General features: G+C 39.6%; 1 protein-coding gene across 9 annotated transcripts in view; it reads left to right on the plus strand.

Annotated features, from left to right (window-relative positions):
* Nucleotides 1–1170: 1170 nt before the first annotated feature.
* Nucleotides 1171–20247, plus strand: part of WNK1 (WNK lysine deficient protein kinase 1) — a 144421-nt gene continuing 125344 nt past the window's right edge. For 5 of the 9 annotated variants that reach the window (XM_057701773.1, XM_057701777.1, XM_057701776.1 and 2 more), the window contains exon 1: nt 1173–2708. In XM_057701773.1, coding sequence (XP_057557756.1) covers nt 1959–2708 — 750 coding nt within the window. In that variant the 5' untranslated portion in view covers nt 1173–1958. Of the gene's footprint in view, nt 2709–20247 lie in introns of all 9 variants that reach the window. The other 4 variants (XM_057701778.1, XM_057701779.1, XM_057701780.1 and 1 more) reach the window with 2 other exon arrangements.

Below are 20247 nucleotides of genomic sequence, written 5' to 3' on the forward strand. Positions count from 1 at the left end.
GAGCGGATCCCCGGCGGGGACGGGGGCGGAGGCGGGGGACGGGGGCGGAGGCGGGGGCCGGAGCGGAGCGTGTGCGCTCGGTGCGGTTGCGCACGTTTCAGCGCTTCCCGTTCCTACAGTTGGGCTTAGCCTCTCAACCGCCATCTGGGTCTGGCTTCCTCCTCCGTCGGGTGCCCCCTGGTGCTCATCACCTGCACCATCCCGAATGGCTGCGAGGAGCAAGGGGTCCAGGCAGCCCAAGGATGCTTTCGAGAAAGCCGCACGTCCAGTGCCGTGGTGTCCAATCACCCGGGTACATTCACGCACCTCTAGAGGAAGAGGGATGCTGTTTTACTAAGTACCAGGCAAAGACAGGCGGACATTAAGTTTCACCCAAGTCAACTCAGCTCTCTCAAGTTTGTGGTAAAAGCCACAAAGATACGTAGACCTCATCTCTTCTTGAATCCACCCCCTCCCGCGCGCGCCGTGCGCTTTTTCCGGGCGGAGTTCGCCGTGACCCTTGACTGCAGTGGGGCGGCCCGTCTCTGAGGGCCAGAGTATCTGTCCTGGGCTGGAACCGAGGATGCGGCCTTAAGTGCCATGGAAGGGACGTTCCCCCGCCCATCCAATTAACGTTATGCACAAAATCTGTCTCCCCAGGGAAAGGGTCCAGCTCCCCTGGCTCTCCGCCCACGCCCCGGTCGCGGCACCACCGCCTCTCCTCGTTAAACAGGAACAGCAGCTCATTTTCCATCCATGGCAACCCCAAGAACTCGCTCTGGCCTCAGCACAGCATGGTGGGAGTTTCTCCCCTCGTCTCGCCTCCCTCTCCTCTTCTTCTCCCTTCCCTCCTTCCACAATTAATGCCGAAGTCAAGATTTTCCTAGCTGGCGCCCACTGAAGGATGGGGCTCAACGACCGAGGATGACGCTCCCATCCGCCTTCCAGAAGGGGCGGTTTCAGAGGGAACTACAGCTCCCGACGGGCGTCAGGCTAAGCCACCGCAGGGCATCACGGGATTCGCAGGCGCTTTCCTCCTGCGTCCCTTTTATTCCTCAAGGTGTCAACTACAAGTCCCAGGGGGCCTCGGGGCAGGCGCGCCTGCGCGAGACCCCGCGAGCGGGGTGGGGGTGGGGCGCCCCGGGCGGCAGGGGGCGGGGCCCGAGCGGGCTGTGTGGAGGCTTCAGACTCTCGGCGCCATTTAGCGCGGAGTTTCGCCGGCGGACGCGGCTCTTCTGCTTACCCTTGTCTGAACCCTTCTCCGTGACAGAAGGCGGGCGACCGGGTGACTGCCCCTCTTCTCCCGGCCCTCCTCGGCCCAGAGGAGCAGCGGGCGCGGGCCCTCTCCCACCGGGCCTCCCTCCGTCAGCCCCCGGCCCCGGCCCGGAGAGGACGGGGTCCGCCCGGCCCGGGGCGGGCGGCGAGGCCCGGGGCCGGGGGCCGCTCCTCCGCGTCGCGCGTCGGCCGCTCGCGTCGGGCAATGGGCGGCCTGTGAGGCCGTCCAGCAGGGAGGGAGGAGGAGCGGCCGCCCGTCTGGCCGTGAGCCCCAGCGCGGCCTCCCCCGCCTCCGCGCCGAGCCGCTGCTGCTCGGGGGTCCGTGCGCACCGTCGCCCCAGGGCCCAGCCCGCCCCGGGCCGCGGCGGCGGGCAGCCGGGCCGCCTCCACCTGGACTCGGTGCGGGCTGCCGCGCCGCCCCCATGACCGCGCGCCCCCGCCGCTCCAGCCCGCCAGGCCGCCGCTCGCCGCACGATGGGTGCGGGTGGTGAGGCGCCAGCCCCCGTGCCTCCGACCCGCCGCCTCCCCCTACCAGCGTGCCTCGAGAGCCGCAGCGGCCGCCGCAGCCGGGCCCGCGGGCCCGCCTCCCGCTCAGGCCGCCGAGTCAGTGCCGATTGAGGGGCCGTCGGCCCTCAGCCTCGCTGCTCCGGGCCGGCCCCCTTCTTCCTTGAATTCGAGCCGCCCGCCTCGCTCCCGCTCCCACCATGTCTGGCGGCGCCGCCGACCAGCAGAGCAGCGCGCCGGGCTCCCTCTTCCTCTCGCCGCCGGCGCCTCCCCCCAAGAATGGCTCTAGCTCGGACTCCTCGGTGGGGGAGAAGCTGGGCGCCGCGGCGGCCGACGCCGGAGCCGGCAGGACGGAGGAGTACCGGCGTCGCCGCCACACCATGGACAAGGACAGCCGGGGAGCGGCCGCGACCACCACCACGGAGCACCGCTTCTTCCGCCGCAGCGTCATCTGCGACTCCAATGCCACGGCGTTGGAGCTGCCTGGCCTCGCCCTCTCGCTGCCCCAGCCCAGCGCCGCCGCGGTGGCCCCGCAGCGGAGCCCCCCGGAGCCCCAGCGCGAGGAGACCCTGACCCCCGCTGTCGCCCATGTGGCGCAGCAGCCGCCAGCCGCCGCCCCCGGGGAGCCGGTCGCCGCGGGCCCAGCCGCCGCCTCGGCCCCGGGCAGCGCCGGCAGAGACCGCCCGGTTGCCCAGCCCGGCCACGCGGGGAGCAAAGAGGAGCCCCCGTCGTCGAGAAGTGGCAGCGGCGGCGGCAGCGCCAAGGAACCCCAGGAGGAGCGGAGCCAGCAGCAGGATGACATCGAAGAGCTGGAGACCAAGGCCGTGGGAATGTCCAATGATGGCCGCTTTCTCAAGTTTGACATCGAGATCGGCAGGGGTTCCTTTAAGACGGTCTACAAAGGTCTGGACACCGAAACCACCGTGGAGGTCGCCTGGTGTGAACTGCAGGTACACCCTACCTACTTTATTTCACGGTGGTTTGGACCCCGATTTGGCTCGGTTTGGCCAGCTTGCATAGTTCACCCTTTATATGTCTTTATCTGTTTGGCCCAAATGGGGGGAGGCCAACTTTTGAAAGAAAACTAGAATTTGGGGCATGCACCTAGGTGTTTGGATAGGACAGGAGTTAGTACTGGTGGCCAAAGAGATTTATTCCTAGGGAAGGAGTGATGAAAGTCATCCTGATACAAACGCGTTGTCTACTTATCATTGTTTTAGTATCTGGCAGGAAACGAAATTAGTGGGGAAGTTTTTGAGTTAGGAAAGTACAGTCTTCTTGTCTTGTGCTCATTAGGGGGTCTTCAGTGATGAGCTGCTGGTGTGTTAGATGAGCTGCTGGTGTGTTAGATGCGCGTATCCATTCCTGAGATCAGGCTGTCCTTTTAAATTAAGAACGACCTTGTTCATGACTCAACTTTCTTTGGATATATCTTAGTTGTTGGACGCACAGGCATCTAATAAACTGTAAAAAAAGTTTTCTTCCCTGGATAAATGATTTGGGACTAAAAAGTGACAGTGTTTGATATTGTTCCACCTAATGATGCTTAAACCTTATGATAGCTAGCAGTGATCTGACGTTGTTGATGAAAGCTAATATGTTTTCAGCCCATTCACTATACTGTGGGTAGGACAGGAGCTTTTGTAAAATTGTATACGTGCTTTGCGAGTTGTAATGTCATTATGATTGTTTTAATCTTGTAAAAGGTTTTTAAGCCAAGCTTTCCCAAGAGTCCAAAGGAGTCACAAGAATTCCTTTTGAACCTCTCGAGGAGATTTTCGTGGTGTAAATGAAATGATTTTCATGGTGTGTCATTCTGGTTGACAAGGATATTCTTGGTTTAAATAGCTAGGTTTGGGCTACTTGTTGGTTGACCTGTAGCAGCTTGATTGAATGTTGTTCTCACTGGAAAGTGAACATGTGTAGGGTATTGGAAGAAGCAGAGTTGAACTGAATGAAAAAGCCACCTACATTATACATGAAAAATGCCAGTATCAATATTCTTTTTGCCAAGAAAATGGACCAAGCTGAATTAGGGTATGAAAGTATCTGAATTAATATGTTAACACTTAACCCTTTGAGTGTCATCTTCCAAATGACCAAGACCATGTCAAGTGTGAAGGGAAGTAAACTTAAAAACTGACAAGTTTTTCAGGAATGCAATTTCTTAAGTTTTATAGTTAGTGATATACAACTTCTAAGGCACTGTGAAATAAAAACTACTCAATTTTATAGTGTTTCAGAGTTGGAAAGGTGGCAGACCTTTTTAAAAAAAAATTGTCAAGCTAACTTTATTCCTGTTGGTCATTCATACTCAAAAATTTAGGTCTGATTCCTTTTGCTTTACAGGCAAAATTCTAGTTTACAGGCAGACACCTGTTTCCTTTTTGTAGGTAGGGTGCTTATTGCTACTGATCCTGGATTTTATTCTTCTGTAGTTTCATATTTGAATAGGAGCTTTGTAACAGGTTTTTTTTTTTTCCTTGATTAGTTACCTTACTCTCTTAAGATTAGACCCAAGTAAATGTTGAGCACTTTATGGATTAATTTTGTTAGTTTCAGTTATTTAACTTTAAGACTTCTCAGAATGTAATGTGTGTGTTTTCCTTTGTCATCTGGAATTTTCTGATAGTTTATTATCCTGAAACCAGTGATACAGTGGGAAAAAAACCCCTCAATTTGTGTCATGTCACAATAAGAATTTTGTCTGAATCTCTCAGCTTTTCTTAGAACTCGTGACTTTTTTGATTTTTGTTCTCTATCTAGGCATGGTCATGGTTAAACAAAAGAATATCTGCTATCCTTATATGTGTAATAATATCACCATATTACGCTCTTCAGGGTTTGGCTGGAGAACCAAATGAATCCTAGTTCATTGAGTGGTACCCTGGTTTGGAACCTTCCATATGTGTCATTTGACCCTGCTTCTATAATTTTTCATTTTGGTTTTTAAAATGTCATTATCTTAGCCCAGGGATCCTTTATAGCAGTAGTTGGACAGTATTTATGATTTTTTTGCCGGAACATTTGCCTAATAACCTATTCAGTAGATTAGTGTTTGAGTTTTTGTCTTTGGATCTAAATTAAAGGACAAGCCAAGGGATTACTAAGTCATTGGGAAAAAAGGAAAGCTTTTTTCACTAAATGTATACTTATACATATCTTTTGCAGGAAGACTGGAGGAATATTGTGTTCAGTTGTTGAGTTAAAAATCTCGTGTATTAAAACTGGAAGAAATCTTAGATTATTCTGCCCACCTACTTATTTGATAAATAAAGAACCTGAAGTCATAGAGCCGGTTAATGCTCGGGTTGATAAAGAATGAGAATTAAACTGGTTGGGATCTAATAATTTGAGAAATGTTAAAACATTTGTAGTCTAGTAGATGGTTAATTAATAAATCTCAAATGAAGCAGCTCGGTTTTGGCATGGAAGTTACTGTCAGATTTTTGGAGAAGTCCAGTCCCATACCTATGGCAAATTCCAGACTTCTGATGCGAGTATTGACTTTATCACTTCAAATGGAGAAATAAATAGGCTTTTTGGGATGGAGAATGGGTGAGTGTTGTATACAAGTGAAACTTGTTTCCATCAAGCTTATTTGTAGTCACAATATGCATAGTTACCTATTAAAACAAATATTGACTCTTAATGAATAATACGTATGTAATATTTTGATACCGCAGGATCTTAAGAGATAACTGAGTCTTTTAAGATGCATATTTCTTTACCTGATTTTATTAGGCAGGCAATGTGACTTGATTTTACTTCTCTGTTGGCTTGGTCAGAAAATGTTATTGCTGGAGTTTGCAGAATTTACATTGCTTTTTTAGGGAGGGTTTTGTTGTTGTTGTTTTTGTTTGTTTTTCTCCTTTAAGAAACACAGCATAGTTTGCTTTAAGAAACACAGCATAGTTTGCTTTAAGAAAACATAATTATACATGGAGATTCGTGAATGATTTTTTTACTTTAAGCACTTTTCTCCCCATGCTGCTTCTAAATACTGAGTTCACTTGATAACACTGATGAGATTGTTTCCATATCTACCTGAAAGGAGAGGTCAGATGATAAATTTTGATTAAGCTCCAAATTAGTGTCTGCTTTTCTCTGGCTTTTAGCAAGTTAAGGCTCATGTCTCATCATGAGTATACGATATTAATGTTTTATGAAAAGCTTATCAATGCTGCAGAAATTGAATGTGGTTCTGTGATTAAGAAGACATATCTTCTTTGCTATAGTTCTTAAAATAATTCATTGAACTGTATCTTCCCACTTGAATATTGAGGATTTTTCTTACCTTTACTTTTTGAGTTTGTGCCACAGTCCTTGTTTTTTAGAAATCTGCAGGAGCTTTTAGTCTCAGGAACTAAATTTCAGGGAATAGTCTTGGGGTTTTTTTGTTTTTAAATTCTCAGAGTCACTGATTTGTTGGATTGTGGGCAAAATTCAGGTAACTCAAGGGTAGCCGCTATGCACATTAAAGAATGATTGGTGACTTGTTTGAAGTAATCCTTTGTCCTTTCTAAATAGAACAGAATAGAATTAAAGACAGGATAATTTTGGGTAGGTAAGATTTAATTTAAAATATATGTAGATTTATTGCCTTAAGAAGTAATCCTAGTGGTATAGGAAGAAGAATTACATTTATGTTGATTTTTCTTTTAATGATATAGTTAGTTCTTACTTACAGGCGTAAATGTTTTACTTTTCTCTTATTTACCTTTTTTCTGACCTTCAGCATCACAGTTGTTTCTAGTGTAAGAACTTGGAAAGAGAGATTGTTTTTGTGTAAAACAAATTGGGAATCTGTTGTTGCCTGGTGACCGAGTTCATTTCTCGACATTCATATTCTAGTGCAAGGTCCTGGTCATTTGAACATCATCCTAGTTAATCCCTGTGGAAATATTCATCTAAAACTGGGCTCTCATTTTCAGAAATCATCCTAAACCTGGTATTTGTGTTTTCTGGTAACTTCTAAATTTTTTAGATAAAGCTGTAAAAGCAGCAAGAGTGGTTATGTTGAAATTATAATTTCTGAAAATGTTCATATACCATGAAAAAATACACGATAATTAGTTATTAGGTTTTGTTGTAGCAATTCTTTATATTTACTTATTGTTAGCATCTTGCATTTTGTTTGGTCCTGTGCTTAAAAAAAAAATCAAGCGTGCAGGAATAGGTGAGACTTAAGCATGATCTGAATTTAGATTTGGAGAAGGCACTATTTTTCTGCAGTATAACACAGTGATTAAGAACTAAAATTCCTGACTCTTTCAGTTCAGATCCTGGCTCAGCTAATGATTGTGTAACCTTGGGTAAACTTCAGTGCTAGTTTCTAATCTGTAAAATGGAATGTTATGAGTACCTATTTTACAGAGTTGTTGTGATGATTAAATGAATTAGTATATGTAAAAAATATTTAGGGCAGAGCCTGGCACATAAATATTAACTGTGATGATGCAGCATCTTTTTTAGGCTATCTTTTTGAGGATACTGATGAAAATTTTGATTTATTTACATTTATGTTTGAAAAATGTAGCAGAACTTAATGTTGCTACCATTCTTGTCAAAGAAATGTTGGAGTTGAACATGGTGTCATCACTGTTTTCAAATTCTTTAGCTTTACGTATCCTCTTCCTAACTTTCTAATTTCATGACCTGTCACTTTCCCAAGTGGCAGCCTTTCTGAAGTACTAGTTTCCAGAATCTGCTAAGATCTTTCCTCTTAGGATCATTCTTATAGTTTTTTTCACATTGAATAAAAATCATTTATATTCTTTGTTTTCTCCACTAGTCTTTGAGCTCTTTGAAGATAATAAGTATTTATAGATGCTCAATAGACTTTGATAAATACTAAATTTTTCTGTTGTTAAGTTAGAAATAGTTGTAGATCTCAGGGTTGTTTCATCCATATTCCTTGCCTTTCATTGGTCTGCAGCAGATTTTCTAATCTTGTATTTGGAGATTCACTCTGGTATAATACCACACTGTATAACAGAAACCAACTCAAAGGCAGAAAACTTGCCTTCTGTGTTTTACCCAGTTATCTGACCCTGAGTAAGGAACTTAATCTGTAACACTGATTTGTTAGTAACATGTCTTACTGACTTCACAGGATTGCTCCTCAGTTGCTTCACTGAGGAGCAACTGAAATACTATGTAGAGGTACTTTGAAAAATGTAAAGGATGATGCTTTTTATAAAATCCATTTTAAAGCCTGTAAGTTATTACTTGTTACAAATTATTTTAAACTTTTTATTTTTTATTTATTTTTTATTTTTTGGGGGGTATACCAGGTTCAATCATCTGTTTTTATACACATATCCCCGTATTCCCTCCCTTCCTTGACTCCCCCCGTATTTTAAACTTCTTAAAGTTGGATTTTAGGAGCTTTTTGTTCTGTCATTTTAGGGATTTTATTAAATCTTAAGACGAAGGGGGGCAGCTTTTCAGACTGAAGAGAAATTGCCAGAAGCTTTTCATAAGCGTGTTTTTATTTGGAAAAGCATTATGCATTTGACAGGTGGCAGGTTTAATTTTGTGTGTGGCTTTAAAAAGATTGGTTATTGATATGTTCTGCAGGAGAGGAGAAACTTTAGTATTTGCTTGATTTTATGGTTGGCTTAATTGATTGTATAGTATCTCCACCTTAATTTGTATTAATTTAGATTTTTCAGGTGGGCTTTCATAAAAAAATTTAGTTTTTGATGCTGTGACTTGACTCTTGGCATTGCAAGATAGACATATTACATGTGTTGTGCTAAATTATTGTGCTTAATGATCTTTAGAAAAGAATCATCAGATAAGCTGTTTGTCATCACAGGCAAATACAGTTTTCCCTGCAGTTTAAGAAATCTTAAGAAATTTAAGATTTTAAGAATAATGTAAGAAAATGTTTGGAAATCTACTTGGTATAGTTGTCATATTCAAGTTAGTTAAGAAAAATCACTGTTTCTGTAGATGCCTTTTGTGCACCCAGGGTTCAGTTTTTCAGAGACAGATAATCTGTCTTTTGGTCATTATGTACCTGGTGAATGGTCTTGTGTTAATCAAACGCTAGTATATAAACCAAACAGTGAGAGATGAAATGAATTAGTGAATCAAATCATTGTTGATGTGCACGTTTTCTCTATTAGTTGAGATAATGATAGAATCATCTTACTGGCTAATAGTTTTGAGCTACATAACATGATGTGCAGTTGCCCTCCATATCTGCAGGTTCTGCATCCACGGATTCAACCAACTGTAGATGGAAAATATTCAGGAAAAAGAAATGCCAGAAAGTTCCAAAAAGCAAAAGTTGAATTTGCTGCACTTGTAGCAACTGTGTACATAGCATTTACATCATGTTTACAACTATTTGCATAGCATTTACATTGTGTTAGGTATTATAAGTAATCTAGAGATGATTTCAAGTATCCAGCATCCCTGGAACCAGTCTCTGGTGGACATTGAGGGATGACTGTATTCATCTTTTTGTGGATATTCTCTTTACTAAGATTGGTAGATCATTGTGGATTAAAATAAATTAGGGAAATGCAACATATCATCTCTTTAACATGCTAAAGAGTTCCTAGACATTGTCATATTTACGTGCTCTTTGAACTGTCCACACACCTGACCCACACAAATACTCAGCTGTAGGCTGTGGAGAGAATTTTAAGCAGAGAAGTTAATTGGTAGATTTACATAGTAGTAATTGTGGAGAATGGATTTAAGGAGTACGAGGGATGTGTAGAGTTTAGTTTTGTGTATGAGTATGGGATTTCTAGGGCCTGAACTAGGACAGTAATAGAGGAGTGGAATCTTTAAATATTTAGTAGATAAAATATACAGGGTTTAGTGATTAAGTGGAGTTTGGAGGAAAAATGAAGCAGGGGTAAGAGAGTGGGTGGGGATAGATAATGGTAGTCAACTGAGGAAGGGAATAAGAAAGCAGTTTTGTTTTTTTTTTTTGAGAGGAGAGGGGTATGAAGGTGTATTCAGTTTGGCTTGTTGAGTTTGAGATACTTGTGAAACCTCCAGGAAGTTCAGCCAGGCCTTTGGATACATTCTTGAAGCTCAAAGAATGGGTCTGAGGTAGAAATAGAGGCTGTCTGTGTTAGTCCTAGATGAAATAATGGAAGTAAATGGAATCATCTAAGGAGAGGATATATATGAAGAGAGAAATAGAGGAAGAGACAGGGGAGAATAATGGGCCTAAGGCAAGATAGGAGTAATTGATGGGTGGGCAAAGGGAAAAAGAGCCCAGGGGTTAGACTAAATAGAACACGAGGAGAATGGTAATATCAAGGGAATAAAGTTTCCAGGAGGGAGTATAGCAGAGAAGTCCAGTTTGCATAGTCGTAATTGTGGAGAATGGATGTTAGAAGGAGTAGAAAAAAAGTGTAGAGATTAGTTTAGGCTGTTGAAATTGTTTATTGCATTTGACTATTAAGTCATTAACAACAACATTCAAGATTACCTAAGTGAGAGGGGAGATTGCATAAGGGAGGAGCACATAAGCAGGTTTAAGTCTCTGATAATATCTTAGATTTCTGGGCTGATCACTGTCCAATAAAGTTCTCTATTCATAAAGCCTTATGTGGCTATTTAAATTTAAATTAATTAAAACGAAATAAAAATTTAAAACTTAATCCTTCAGTCTTGCCACATTTCAAGTGGTCAAGTCATGTGTGGCTACCATATTGGATGGCACATATAGTACATTTCCATCATGGCAGAAAGTTCTGTTGTAACGTGCTGTATCTAGATTGTGAGTTAAGTTGTGCTTTAAAAAAAAAAAACTTTATTGAGATATAATGCACACCACAAAGAATATATAGTATGGTGCTTTTATAACTGAAGTATTATACATTTCAAAAATGTATCCTCTCCATTAATAATAAAATAGCATTTCCTTTTTTGGAAAAGATATACAAAGGATGTTATCACAGACTCACGTATACATGCAGAATTAACAAAAATTAACATTATGTCACATTTGCTCCAGATATTTGGTGATCTTACAGTTTCAGAAGAGTGGAAAATTCAAGATGGATTTAAAGAGTAGCTGAGGGAGGTTAAGAAGCAGAGACAAAAAGAGTAGGCCATTTCTTTTCTTTTTGACATACAATAAACTGCATATATTTAAAGTGTACAATTTCATAGTTTTTTTCTATTATTAGTAATGTATATATGGCAATCCCAATCTCCCAATTCATCCCCCCCAACCCTCCCTGCTTTCCCCACTTGGTATCCATATGTTTGTTCTCTACATCTGTGTCTCTATTTCTGGAGTAGGCCATTTCTTTAGACAAGTTTGAACAAATATGGGGCAAGAAAGATTGGGTAAGTAGAAGGCATGATCAGGGATGACATGGATAGATAGATGAGCAAGGAAAGGTCTTTAAAAGTTGAAGCTTTGAAATATATTTTGTCTGCTTTCTCTGCCTTAGTATGTATTGTAAGAGTCTATTCTAAGCCAGTTACTGTTTTAGTTTTGGTTATTCTTTATGGATGGTTAAATTCAATCCAAATAGTTTTCATATTTCATGTGCCATTTTTCAGCTAGCTTCCAGAGTACTCAATTGTTGGGAGTGATGTGCTGATTCTTAAACAGTTTTTTCTCTCCTGTAGTCTCAGGCATTAATGTTACATTTGCATATTAGTCTGGTGATACATACTTTATTAGTGGAGCATCTCTGAAATGATCATCTTTGTGTGTCACTTGAGGAACAGTTTTCAAATGAAACTCCATTATGAGAAAGATGGTTAATTATACTATTTCTAGGATGTGGTCAAAATGGACTTTGGTAGAGCAAAAAGCCTAAATAACTGCATAGACTTTCTTCAGCCCTTGTCATTTTGAAGAGTGTTCCTTGCTAATTAATCTGAAAAAGTATTAATAATAATTAATTAAAAGTATTAATAATACTTACCTACGTTTTTTGTGACAGGCACGGTACGATGCCCATAGCATATCTTTTGTAATTGTCAACAGCAGTACAAAGCAGATATTTTCTTAATTTTATATTTGAGGAAACTAACTCAGGTTTAATAACATGTTGAAGATCACATGGCATATATGAGTCCTTGTTTTTTCCACTGCAAAATACTTCAGTTAAACCGGGAAGAAGTTTGAGTTCTAGTGAAATTCTAAGTCCTTTTGCTCTATTTAGCGGTTATGATTTGTCATCGAGCAGCTTGTACCTTTTATACTTTCAGTTCATGCAATAACTCTCCACTTCAATGGCCTTTTAGTCAGTGTACATATATAAGTGCTATAAGGAGGAAGATGGCATGTTTGTTTTATTAACTTCTTGGTGTGTCCAAGGTTTTTTAGATGTTATTTACATTGATTATAATATAGAACGTTCTGCTTATCTATTTTTTTATTAGTTTTATTTATTTATTTATTTATTTGGCCGTGTGGCATGCAGGATCCTAGTTCCCTGACCAGGGATCAAATCCACATCCCCTGCAGTGGAAGTGCAAAGTCTTAACCCCTGGACTGCCAGGGAAGTCCCTAGAACGTTCTGTTTAGACTTAAGTCTTTAAGGAGAAAGGAGTATTATTTCTAGTGGTCTTTGTGTATCAGATTTCCACCTAATAGTGACAAATTTTGGTCAGTGGTCTTTAGATGACTTTTTTGTATACAGATTGTTCATTTTCAAGTTTTACATTGTTAGTAATAATTAATTGGACTTAAATTTCTGAAATTGTTCGGTATCAATGCTGCTTTTTTACTCACCAGGAAAGCAGACCTGATGATATTGGATCTACAATGACTAGATCAGCATGTTAATTGCTATTGTATAATTTCCATAGGACTTACTTTTATTTACTTTGCGGGTTGAGGTTATAGTTTGTTAGCTTTAGTTCTTGATACTGATGGTATGAATTAACTTTTTTCCCCCGGAGTTTTTTTTTTTTTTTAATCTTCTTACCTCTTTTTTTCTTCTCTTCACTATTTAATTTGACATATTGTATATACTATTGAGAAGCGTTTGGCTTTCTTGTTTATGAACTCCAAATAGAAATCTTATATAAATTACATAATTATGTTTTGAAATCTTCTGGGATATTTAATTTATTCAACATTGTTATGGGAATAAGATGTTACCTCATCAAAAGTAAGATTTCCAGGTAAGTAAAGTTTTCTTCTCCAAGTAGCAAGACTTTGTATTAAGTTTGGTAATACTCTTAAAGTGCGTTGGTGGTATTTGCCTATATATACCTACCCACCAGCACAGAATAATAAGCATATCATCCCGTAGGCCTGGATTCCTGAATATTCTTTAGGCTAAAATGGTTCTTTGAAGTCAGACAATCCTATACTGTTACACCAGGGGTAACCATAGTTGGAGCACACAAGATGTCACCTCAAAATATGACAGATTTATAAAAGATTACTGTTGTAGTTAGAGCAACTGGATCTCTAAGGGTTTTCGGCTTCAGCTACACACTGTGCAAATTGCCCCTTCCTCTTTCATTCCCAGGCATAGGTTTGGATTTTCATTCTCCTTTATTTCAAGGTAAGTTGTGTTATTGTGTTTGTTCAAGATGGGGGAAACTTAGCTGCCAGTGGACCTCATTCAGGGCCGTTTAAGTCAATCAGAGAATTTCTAACAATAGTAAACTTAAAAGAGGTGGCCTTGGAGTCTTAATTGCTTACCAAAACAGTTTCTGGCCTTTTTTTCTATACTTTTACACTATCTTATTTCAGGACTATTTAATATTATTGGTAGGGATACCTTTTATCAAGTCAAAAATAGAGTCTGCTTCTTGTTCAAGAGAATTTGTTTCAATCACAAACTGAGAAGGTCCACTCAAGTGGTTTTCCAGAAAAAAAGATGATGACTTCAATGTATATTGCTCTTTTTTGCCTGGACAAAGAAAACCACCAGCAATTTTTAAGTAGTAGTCTCTCAGTTTAAATATTGGTTCTGCCTAATCAAGCACTCTACTACATAGAGCTGCTAGTTTAGATTTTACTTTTGGTGGACAAATTGGCTGTGTTGCATTTGTACCAGTAGATTTTTATGTCTCTACAGGTTTTTGTTTTTTTTTTTTTCTTGGACATAAGTGGAGAGGGGAGGGATAGCGATATTTTGCTGGTGAGCGTCTTATGGCTAAAGCACAGCTTTGATTTCTGTGCTGAGAACCTTGAGTGTTTTCCATTCCTCTTATAAGGACAGAAGTGAAACTGCCATACTTCCCATAAATACCACTCATCTAGGCTTTCATAGATCTTACTGAATATTCACTTGGTATGAATACCTTATTATTTTAATATTTTAAACATCTGTCATCCTTGCCCTCTTCGGTGACTAAAGATGACTTCTTTAACAACCAGTACTTAACTAAATGTTACACAGTATAATTTTTTCCCTCTTTCCGTGATCGACAGGTATAGTAATATTTTTTAAAAAACTTTTTTACTGTGAAATACTTTCAAACATAACAGTTGTCCCAGATCTGGCCAGAAGCTGCTTCTTGTGTCCTTTTAATTAACATGATCTTATTTTTTTTTTCTAATAATCTCACTTTTTATACGGAATATTCCAGGTTCATCTTCTCTCCCCATCCCAGCAATGGACAAGCCATTTCTCCAAGGACCCTGGTTCCTTTTATGGTAGGACAGAATTCAGGAAATGAGATCTGAGGGTCAGGTGTGCACAAGGCTCCTGGGACATCACTGTTTCCAGACTCTTCTAGTGAAGTTAGGAAATATTTATGTGTATGCGTGTGTTTTTGCCTCTGTGTGTGTGTATACATCTATGTCTGTCTGTCTGTTGAAAGCCATGAGTTCACATTGATATCTCTAATTCTAATCCTACAAAGAGTTCATTCTAGCTTTCCCCTTTTCCATATATGTACACTCCACTTCTCTGAGAGTGACAAACTTGCTTCTCATTATCCTAAATGTATGTGTGAATTGGCATAATCTAGAAATACATAATGTGGTCTTTACCCTGATTCCTGCCAGAGCTCCTAAATGCCTTGGAAGTTCCAGAGGGATAGGAGTATCTTTTGTTCTAATGAGGTGACTCTTGACCGACTGGCCCTTAGATTGCTTCAGGATAGGGGCTGGTCACCAGAAAGACCCTGCCAGGATTAGTGGGTTGGAGCTTTCAGCTCTTACTCCCACCCCCACTTCTGGGGGAGGAGGGGAAGAGGAGCTGGAGATTGAGCTACTCACTAATGGCCAGTCATGCATATGCAGTAAAACCTCCATAAAACCCCCTAATCAACAGAGTTTAGAGAGCTTCTGGGTTCCTGAACACATCAAGGTTCTAGAGGGTGGTATACCAGAGAGGAGAGGCGTGGAAGCTGTGTGGCCCACCTCCTATACCTTGCCCTATGCATCTCTTCCATTTGGCTGTTCTTTGAGCCACTCCAGCAAGTTGTCGAACCTGTGGAGGGGGTCATGGAAACCCCAGGTATATTGCTTGTTGGTCAGAGGTATAGGTGGCGACCTGGTGCTTGTAGCTAGCATCTGAAGTGGAGGTGGTGGTGTAGGACAGAACCCCTAATCTGCAGAGGCCATGCTTAACTCCAGGTAGTTTGTGTCAGAAATGTATTGAATCAGTAGGACACCCAGTTGGTGACCAGAGAGCTGAGAAATTTGTTGGTGGTGTGAAAAACACCATGCAGTTGGTGTCAGCGTGTTGAGAGTAGATTAACTCCTCTGCGCTGATGTCCCACAGGCACCCTTCTCACTGCAGCGGAGCTATCATCCCTTCTTCCTCTAACATCTTTTTTGGCAGCAATAGTCTTTTAAAATTAATTTACTTTCTGTCCTTTTACATTCTCTCTGCTGCTGCTTTTGGAGATATGATACAGGTTTTTTTTTTTTTTTTTTTTAAGCCTTACAGGAAAACAGGTGATTTGAACTGCCGTGAATTTGCTGTGTAATTGCAGGTAATCCAGGAGAGTTTTTCCCTCACCCACAATTCAATTTCATTTCCTATAAATATAGATAACTTCTATGAATTGTAGTGTCAAAATTAATTCATAATCAGTGCTTCCTAAGTTTTTTCTGATGAAAATTTAGCATCCAAATTAAGTAAGACATTGCTGTGTATTAAAAAAAAAAAATTGGATTTTGAAGACTTGGTATTTTTTTTAAAGTTAAAATATTCCAGTTTGAAATTGATTACATGTTAAAATGATTGGGTAAATAAATGTATTATTTAATATTACATCTGTTTCTTTCTACTTTTTTAAACGTGGCTACCTGAAAACTTCATGTGTAGTTCACGTTATATTTCTGTTGGCCACCACTGACCTAGACTGTTCTGTTAAAATAGAATATTGTAAAAGAGCTGATACTGCAGTAAATTAAGTTTACTACTTCCTTTTGAAAAATATCTTAGCACCTTCCTTTCTGTGGTTTCTTTCATTAGCACCCTTTGCAAACCATAATTCTTCTGCTGTTGCTGAACATAGATATTTGGGTTTTTAAAGTCTTTTCTTTTTGGTTTGTGGTGCTTTTAATACCTGGTTATTATGAAAATTGGCATCCAATTCTTTAAAATTTTATCTTGTCTTTTGTTACTTTCCAGCATGTCTGTATCAGAAGTATTTCTTATGGCCTTATTCTTTGAATACTTTAGTTGTTGCCAAGAGAATGTTAGAAGTCAGTTTTTCAGCAAATATCTTAAAGTACTTGGTGTAAATGTTTTTGTCTGTTTCAAATAAACTGCTAATTCATATTCAGATATATATCGAATGTGTAAACTTGCTGCTTTATTTTCTTTGATCATTATTAGCTACTGTTGCTCCTTAAACTTGTTGAATAATTTAGTGACCATATTCTTGTTTTAATGATATCAAGAAATAGGTTACATTGATTTTTGGTATCTTTTACTTATAAAAAGAGACATTTGTAGTTCAACAACTTATTTGCATTGTTTTTCCAAAAGAGTCAATTTTTTTGACTAGCTGTTCCTATGCAATAAATAAGGATGAAAAGATTAGTGAAAAGGTAGCTAAGTGCTTCAATAAAGTTGTAAAATATTTGAGATGCCAATACAATGCTTTTCAAAGTCCATATGGTAATTTAATGACCGCAGAAACCTATTTTCCTTTTATATAAGGACTTTTTGATAGTCATTTTTTAGAGCTATATCCTAATTTGATTTTGACTCAGTTTTCTGAATTATACGCTTCATTTATTTTTTTTATAGTTTTTATAACAAATCATACACTGCAAAAACATTTTCCCATTTAAAAATTTGAGGTTTTTAGATCAAAACCAACAAATACTGTTTATAGTAATAACTGGTGTGTGTGTGTTAACGTAGCTGTGATTATGCTGTTAAGGTGCATAATTTGACTGATGTATCTCATAGAAAAAGGCATTTCTTGGGTTAAAAATTTGAAATTTTAGATAAACTACTACGTATTTAGATAAAAAATAAGTATTTGTGCACTGTTATCATGATTGTTTTTGATACTTAGTACTACTGCACATGCAGTTATGACATCAGTTTCAGAACTGACATTTTGATCTTAAGTTAGGATGTACAACACTTGAATTCCTACTTGAGTATGTATTATTTCTTTTTAATTCTCAATAAGGAAAGTGAATTAGAATGTTTGGTTCACAAATACCAACATTTAGTTTCAGCTAAATCTTGGAAACTGATCATTAATGCATTTGATCTCTCTGAACAGAAATTTAAAAGTCATGGTTGATGTATTGCAAAGCTGATTAGTTTTTTCACTTTAAGCCTTCGTTGAGAGATTAGCAGAGAGTTCATTCACTGCCTCTCATGATTTTGGGCATGGTCAGAATATTTTAAATTAACAGTTTGCTTGTAGAACAGTTACTATGGTTGAGAAGTTTGTAAAAGTTGAGTATCAGGGGCTCTAATAACAGCACATTGAAAGTTCTTTGGGGAAGTTTAGTTTTGTATTTTGACTAAACTACAGGGGGAAAAAAGCCTTAGTGTGCTTTTTCTACTTCCTACCCACTCCAGATAACTTAAATCTGTTTCCTTTATTTAAATTTTCAGCTAAGTCTACTCTAGAGCTACTGTGGAGCTCTACAGAGATGTTTTGAAAATATAGGAAATTCTTAATGCATTTAAAGTGGACTGCTTCCTAATTGTTTTTTTCTGTTATAGAAGTTATGTATACTCAGAGACATCTTAGAGGACAGGGAAAAATAGAAACCAAAACAACAGTGCTAAAGTTCCATCACTAAAAGACAATGCTGATACATCATTTTGGAATATTTCCCTTTTGTTTCTCCCAACACTTCAAGATGGGTTTTATATTTATTCAACAGATATTTATTGAACTTCTATGTGCCAGGTACTTAGTTGGCAAATAGAGGAAAAACCCTGTCTTCATGGAACTTATGCTCTGCTGGAATCATATTATGTGATCATACTATTTAGATTAAAAAAAAAAGTGTTGTTTGTGCACTGTTAAAATTGTTTTTGATACTTAGTACTACTGCACATGCAGTTGTGACACTGGTTTCAGAACTGACATTTTGATCTTAAATTAGGATGTACAACACTTGAATTCCTACTTGAGTATGTATTATTTCTTTTTAATTCTCAGTAAGAGAAAATCAGAATGTTTGGCCCACTAATTTTACACTATAATAATTTTGTAATTCGTTGTAACGTAAGGATTAGTATAAATATTTCTAACAGCTGTATGATAGTTTCTTGTGTGGTAGCACCATAATTTACCCCCCCGGGTTATTAGGTATTATATTTTTGATTATAAATACAGTAGGCATGAGTCTTATTCTACAGCTTGTACCTGTGAAATATCATATTCCTATTTTACTGAAATTAATCTGTGTTGTGTCTCCACCTAATTTAGTTGGTTGTTATTTAGCTGTACACCTCCTCCTTCCCCCAGTCCTTGGATAGCTTCATATCGTCTAGAACTTTATCAGGAAAGGGTTTTCTAGTCTTCTGCCTACACTGCTTGTCCTTGACATGCTGGTTTATGTTAAGCCTGCAAGGTTCTTTTCAAGGCCAAGTTACAGAGACTATTAGGTAGTAGGATCTTCTCTAGAATTTTCTAAAACAGAGTTCTTACCATCATTGTCCCTGCATTACCTGCTCACCTCCCAGTGGGGGTACAGGTATTGATCTTGGTCTGGGTCAATCCTCTGATCCCCTTCTTTCCCTCCGGTTTCTACCTCCTCACACTCCTCATTCCTTTCATCCCCTCTCTGTCTGGTTACTCTCTTTGGACCTGGGCTTTCTCAAGCAGAAGCCAGTTGAGGGGATTGTCTTCTAATTGCTGGTTCTAAAATAGCACAAAAGACCCTGAGGCGAGGGACTTCAAAGGCTTGAAATAGGGGAAAAGAATTTACCTAATACCTTGTGAACAAAACACGAATTGATAGTCAGATTTCACTGTTTAGAACTATTTTCTTAGTATTAAATTCAGAAATGGAATTATTGGTTCTAAGAGTATGAACATTTAAGTACTTTCTACATATTGCAAGATTGTTTTCCAAAAGAGATACAGTGACCCAAGTGAAAGTTCTTATTTCTCTGCCCATTTATCAATATATTATCTTAGAACTTTCTTGTTGCTTTATATTTTGTCTTCAGAACTTGTCCCCATATGCTTGATAACAGATTCTGTTTACTCTTTTGTCTTTTGATACTTTCAAGTGCTTTTCTCCCCTAATCAGTTTTCATAAATTCTTCAAATTAATATTTAAAAAATTAATATTATATTTTCAGCAAATCTTTTCCAGTGCTGGGAATTGAGTGTCAACAGTACAATAGTCTTTTTTTTTTCTTCATAAGATTTAATTTTTATAGAGCAGTTTTAGGTTTACAGCACAACTTGAGAAGGAGATAAAGAGATTTCTCATTATACCCTTTTCCCCCACACATGCGTAACCTCCCTTATTATCAACATCACTCACCAGAATGGCACTTTTTTTTTTTTTTGAACCAAGGACGAACCTACACATCATGATCACCCAGAGTCCATAGATTTCCTTAGGGCTCAGTTTTGGTGGTGTACGTTCTATGGACCTGGATGAATGTGTAAGTACATATTATACTTATTATATCATACAGAATATTTTCACTTCCTAGAAATCTGTGCTCTGCCTATTCATCTCTTTCCCATCCTCACCTCTGGCAACCACTGATCTTTTTATGGTCTGCATAGTTTTCCATTTTCCAGAAAATCATGTAGTTGAAATCATGCAGTACACATAGCCTTTTCATATTGGTTTCTTGCGCTTAGTAATATGCATTTAAGATTCCTCTGTCTTTTCATGGCTTGATAGCTCATTTCTTTTTAGTGCTGAATAATATTCCATTGTTTGTATATACCAGTTTATTTATTCATTCACCTCTAAAGAACATCTCAGTTGCTTCCAAGTTTTGGCAGTTATGAATAAACTGCTGTAAACAGCCCTATGCAGGTTTTTGTGTGGATATGTTTTTGACTCCTTTGGGTAAATACCAAGTAGAATAATTGCTGGATTGTATGGTAAGAAATGTT

Source organism: Hippopotamus amphibius, chromosome 12 (genome assembly GCF_030028045.1).
Source record: "Hippopotamus amphibius kiboko isolate mHipAmp2 chromosome 12, mHipAmp2.hap2, whole genome shotgun sequence".
NCBI lineage: Eukaryota > Metazoa > Chordata > Mammalia > Artiodactyla > Hippopotamidae > Hippopotamus > Hippopotamus amphibius.